The sequence below is a fragment of the Sander lucioperca genome, chromosome 14 (assembly GCF_008315115.2).
Source record: "Sander lucioperca isolate FBNREF2018 chromosome 14, SLUC_FBN_1.2, whole genome shotgun sequence".
Classification (NCBI taxonomy): domain Eukaryota; kingdom Metazoa; phylum Chordata; class Actinopteri; order Perciformes; family Percidae; genus Sander; species Sander lucioperca.
This window is the reverse complement of record NC_050186.1, coordinates 13,912,556-13,918,335: the sequence shown is the minus strand read 5'-3', so window position 1 is coordinate 13,918,335 and position 5,780 is coordinate 13,912,556. Positions and strand designations below refer to the sequence as shown.

Sequence of the window (5,780 nt, the reverse complement as noted above, 5' to 3'; positions counted from 1 at the left end):
CATGACCATTTCTTTTGTATTTTCTAGTTAGAAACATCACTCAAATATTAAAATGACTATAATTTGGATTAGAAAAAGCACGATGTGAGATCACAAAGTCGTTGTTTAACAGCTCCGGGCTGAAACTTGGTAGGATAGGACAGTGTCTACATTCATAAATATTACATTCACGATCCTATTCAGCGGGGAATGCTAAAACAAAGGATTCAACTGGTGTTACATTTACTGTATTGTTTTTTAATGTCATGACATTTTTAAACAATTAAAGATTTACAGCTGGTTTTCTACAGACATCTACTTGGTTTTCTTCTTCTGCTCTTGGAAGAAGTCATTGCAGGCAACAGTCAGGGCGGCCACCAACACGACAAACTCATTGAAATCCACCTCGTTGTCTTTGTTCGAGTCCAGGTCGTTCATGATTTTCTCCACGAGCATCGGATCCTTCTGAGACTGAAAAACAAAGAAATAAAAAGAATATTAGTGCAACAAATATAGCTTTTAGTCTCGTAATGATTCTTCTGTATAACTTGGCCTGGTAAGCCAATAGCATTGACACTTCAGATCCCTGTCAGAGAACTTAAAATACCTTTAACACATGGTAGATTTAGGTCGTAATATAGGAAATATCAGTCTGTCCGTGTAGGATGAGTCACAACCACGATTGCTTGGTATTGACTCAAGGCAAAAAGCTGTCAGTGTCCAGTGACGAGCAGAGTGATGAGCAGTAGCTGATCACACACACAACATTTATTGCTTTTGCTCATTTCCCCCAGGATCCAGAAACAAGACGTGGCTTTCCTTTTACACCCTCCAACCCCCGAGGTGCCAGTGATCTTTACGTCGTGGCACTCATTATAGTTAACATTTTTTAGCAATCCAGTCCACACTGAGGGCTAACTTACTTGAGGGATTTCTTTTATTTTTTTTAATTAGAAAAATATCACCTCAGCTGCACGTTTTAAATGTTTTGATTTTTGATGGTTAAAAAGACTCAAAGCTACATTTGAGAGAGTGAAAATGACATCAATATACATTTATTGAGTTGTATATTTTGTACTGTAATTTGGTTTTTCTTTTGTCTTTTACTTTGTTGTTTCATACTAAACTGTAATCATACTCTGTAAACATACTATGTTAAAGGGATACACTATAAGCCCCTAGGGGTTCTTGTCTTCCTTGTAATGTTTTTATAGGATGGATTGGTTACTGTGTACAAGTTATTTGGATGTGCTAAATAAAAGGAAAAAAAAATTTAAATAAAAAATAAAGTTGGCAGTATGACTGGGACGTGAAAAGACAATAAATCCTGCATTACTTATCAGTAAGGAAATCCAGAACAAAAACTATAGGATTATATATACTTTTCATTTACTTTTAAAATATCACCTTTATGCTTTCTCCTTTTCAGCAAAGCCCTGTTTCACAGTAACTTGGCTGCATATATAGTAAAAAAACAAACACACACAGCACAAAAAATAATCTAAATGAAAATAAAACAAAATAGGAAAAATATATTTTTTTAAATGTCTGTTTCAGACTGTGAAATACAGATATTGCCATGTTTATTCCCGACAAAAATATTATGAGCCAAAAATAAATTTGACTGTTTGATTACATTGTTGTCCTGTGAAAACCACGTATCTCCAAAACATCAACTGTTCATGTTTTTTTCATTTAGCCTTGTGGACAACATCTTTTTCAATAACGCATAATGTAATAATGTTTTTTGGTTTAATTTTTAAATATTTTTTATTTAGATTTCAAAGTAGGAGAATCAGTTCAGTTTATCTGAAAAAGAAAAAAACTGAGATACATGGTTTTGAGAGTCAGTGAGACTTCACAATGACTTGAAAAATAAAAGTGGGTCAAAATTTAAACTTTATATATTCAAACTTAAATAAAACTGATTATATAAAATAAAGTAGTAAAAATGAAATAAACAAAAAAATATTTTTAAATTTCCAACTCTGAACTGAGAGACAACTTTAGCTAAACTGAAATAATCAAAAAGTATAGAAAAGAAGCTTTCCTTTCCTCTGCTGTCTGGATTTTTAGTCCAAACAGCATCTTTTTAATACTACCCACTCATTTCTAAACTAAACTACCGGTATACATACACACAGTAATCTATCATGTCTTGGTTTTGGGAAGTGTCAATGTTTTCTGTCATAGGAAACCGAGGGTGAACGTTACACTGTGGCTGCGTCTATTCTCAGAGGTGCCTGCAGCCCGAGGGGATGTGATGACATCATGTCTATTTTTGGAGGCGATATGGGCCACTGATGATGATGATTTGTGAGCACCTGAGGCTTCCCGTCCGCATGAGGGAGTATAAGAAGTCAGAAGAATAAAAATATATATATATATATCTGAAGGCATCAGACGTTTGACTCTCAGGCCTTGACCGTTTTTTTAACGTGTTGGTCTCAATCATTTGGAATCGCAGGCTCATACGTGCCGCTATCACGCGAACTCAAGGGGGCTGGGTTCTTATCTGAAATGACCTCATCTATCTCCCTCTCCACATCCTTTATTTCACACAGTGCTGGGATGTGAGAGCCACCAGCAGGATAGCAATCAATGAGAAAACAATTTCCTCAGACAAGGTCGGAATGCTCTTATTTTAAACCATCTGAACACAAAGCGCCATGCAAAGATCCAGAATAAGTAAATGACCATAATTACTATTGGTCATTATAGATCCGTTGAGGAAATAAGGGAGATGTAAAAGATCACACTTTGGTGCACCAACATGTTCCAAATCAGGGGCAGTTCTAGGGTCAGTGGAGATCTGTCAATGAGTCTGCATTCACACGTCTATCCACAAATATTGCAACAAAAATAAGTGCTTGACTAATAAAAACGGTTAATATGACCAGTTCTTGCCTATTTTAACATATACGACACTGATTAAAACAAAGCTATATTTTAAGCAATGTATAAGAAATTAAAGTTCCTTGAGAAAAACCATTAAAAAAAATGTAACCAAAGCGTTCATTAGAAAACAATTGGCCAAATTTGATGCCAAAGGTAACAAAATGCTTCATCCAGTTTTAGACAAATATTCCGGCCACTTGAAATAACAGCTAATAAATATCAGCTGCCAGTGATGAAGCTTTTACAGCATAAGTCTAAGTGGACAAAGCAGTCTGCAATGTGTTTCATTGTGGTGTCAGGACATGAAGGCCTAAAGTCCTGAAACTCTCCCTGCAGATGCTCCAGTGACAAGACGGTGTTCTTGTCCGTCTGAACTTCACCTCGACTTTTCTCTGTTTAAAACACATTGGTTCCTAATGAGCTGATCAGGGTTTATATGTTACCTTTTGGGAAGACTTTTCTCTATTCAATGCAACAAAAAGCTTAGCAAACAATCTGAAAATTCTACTTCATGATGTGACAACTTCTATTTAAATACACAATACATGAATAACATGATCATGCATGTAGACATGTCTACTATACCGTGAGGAAGTCATTGAGCTCTGTGTTGAGGAGTTCCTTTAACTCGCCCTTGTTGAGCTTGTATTTGTCTCCGTCCTGTCCAGAGTAGTTGTAGAAAACCGTTATCAGTGCATCCATTGCACCCTCGAGCTGGCTCCGCATTCTGCTGGAAGGATGAGAACTCGTGCAGCTTCCTGACAATGAAAACGCTTCACGATTTACTCATGCAATATAATGAATCTTATTTCCATAAGAGTACAAAAAAAAAAAAAAAAAAACGGGAGAGGTGTTCTTACCTGGTTAGAGTCCTGTACAACTGTGAGGAGAGACGCTGCGGCACAGCTTGTTTATGAGGAAATGAGGAGAAGCTAAGTGAGCCTTCCTCTTTGTGCCGATAATTAATTCCACAGGTGAGACGCCCATGGTAACCATCTTTCTTTCCAGGTTTTAATCAAAGTGGAAAACAAAACATGCCTCAGTGTAACCCTGAAGCCCCCGTGGGGATTCATCAGACTCTGGGCCATGCATAGGTCTTTTAACACATGTGTCTGCAACACTTACATCCCTGAAGTGACTCCAGCCCTCTGAAGCACTTTAGAGGATGGGTTAAGACCTGTTAAGGAAATCTACTTGCAGTCATCTTAATCCTCTGATGCAACATGTTCAAAACCTTTTAACGCACAACATGGGTCAAAAATGACCCGTGTTCATTTTCAATATTAATTGATAAATAGCTGAATGTTTCTTTTCTTTGCAACATCTTTTTAACTAAAATACGTCATCACCCAGGATATGCGAAAATTCCTTATTTGAGTTCACATTAATCGTAAGTTAGTAAGTTTATGCTGGGTGTAAAGTCAACAGCATCATTTGTTTTCTAAAAAGAAAAAAAGGAAATCATAATTGTGTCACATTTGTTTTCGCAGCAGTTCTGACATGCATTCATTTAGGAGTAAATAAATGAATACATGTATGTAGAAGTGCTCTCTTTTATGCCCATATAGTAGATAAAACATGATAAAGTGCCCTCTACGGTGTCCATTGTGCAAGAAAACACAATGAAGTGCCCTCCTGGGTGCCATACGGTGAATGAACCTACCCAACAGTATATAAAATACGTATCGGCTATACCACAGTCAGATAAGTTAAAATGCCACTGCATGTTAATGGATCAGTTATAATAATCGAATAGTAATATAATTTTGCTGCACAGCGAGCACTTTTACTTTCTTATACATTTTAATTGCATTTTGCTGATACTTATCTACTTTAAGATATTAATGGATGTCCGTTACATTTAAGCCATTACCAAATGAGTTGCTACAAAGCTAATTAAGACTATCAGCTCCACACAACTCTCTCTGTATTTCTCAGTATGGCTATGTTCAGAAGATTGTGGCGTCTGACAACTTTCACGCGCAGAAGATAATTACCTCTTCTAATGAGTCCATCATGTTTTTTTTTTTAATCCTCCGTGTCCTCCTTGGCTACTAGCAACTGTGTGGAGGAGGGGTGGGGGTGGTGCGCGCTCACGGAAGGCTTGCGTCATGTGGACGCGCCAACAGTGTTGTTGTCATTACTTAGAATTCCTCATGGGGGAGACAGAAACTACGCACTATAGATTTAACCTAAGTAGCATTTTGACTTTTACTTGTATGGAGTATTTTTTACATTTTGGTGGTGTCACTACTTTAAAAAAAGGGTCTGACTACTTCTTCCACCACTGCTTAACTTGTTCAGTATTTAATTCTGGGCCAGTAAGCTCACCGGTCACCATGACTCTGAAAACTATTACAGTACCTTCTTTAATGAACCCTTTGCCAAGCCAAGCAAAATTGCAAACGTCAAAGTGAGCACAACAGTCGTCACAGAGATCCATCCAAAAATTAACCAATGTCACTGACATTAATCACTGAAGTTCAGGCTGACCTCAGAGTGCTAACAATTGTGTAGTGTAATCTGAAGGCAGTTACATAACAATAAAAAGATTCCGGGTGCAACCATAAGCTAAAATACTTGGGTTGGCATTATGATGTATTAATAAAGGTCATCAAACAAAACAAAATCAGTCACTGTTGGCTGCTCTGCTCAGATATTATCAGGACTGAAGTCATTTACTTGTCTCTGCTTTCAGGTCATAAAGAAACAGGTCATACAGAGTATACCATACAGTTCTTTACGAAAAGCATACAAAATATAGAATATGACTCTCTGGGACAAAGGTCTGATTGGTTGAGCATAACAGGGTAACAAATAAAGTTGAAAGGAGCTCTAAATTGAAGAGTACAAGGACTCAGCATGTGAGAAATAAAATGTCTTCTGTTGCTCTGGAGGAGCTT

General features: G+C 37.1%; 1 protein-coding gene across 1 annotated transcript; it reads right to left on the bottom strand.

Moving 5' to 3' along the window:
- Positions 1-221: 221 nt before the first annotated feature.
- Positions 222-4,068, bottom strand: s100z (S100 calcium binding protein Z). Its single transcript, XM_031317721.2, has 3 exons — positions 3,738-4,068; positions 3,463-3,635; positions 222-450 (listed from the first exon to the last, which is right to left on the bottom strand). Exons 2-3 carry the CDS (start codon positions 3,601-3,603, stop codon positions 295-297), a joined length of 297 nt encoding a protein of 98 aa, XP_031173581.1. The 5' UTR covers positions 3,604-3,635; positions 3,738-4,068; the 3' UTR covers positions 222-294.
- Between the last annotated feature and the right edge of the window lie 1,712 nt (positions 4,069-5,780).

Bases quoted from the DNA above. Each gene is read 5' to 3' on its own strand.
- s100z (XM_031317721.2), bottom strand. From the start codon at position 3,603: ATGCGGAGCCAGCTCGAGGGTGCAATGGATGCACTGATAACGGTTTTC. The intron at 451-3,462 runs GTATAGTAGACA...TTTGTTTTTCAG, and splicing joins AGCTCAATGACTTCCTCACG to TCTCAGAAGGATCCGATGCT.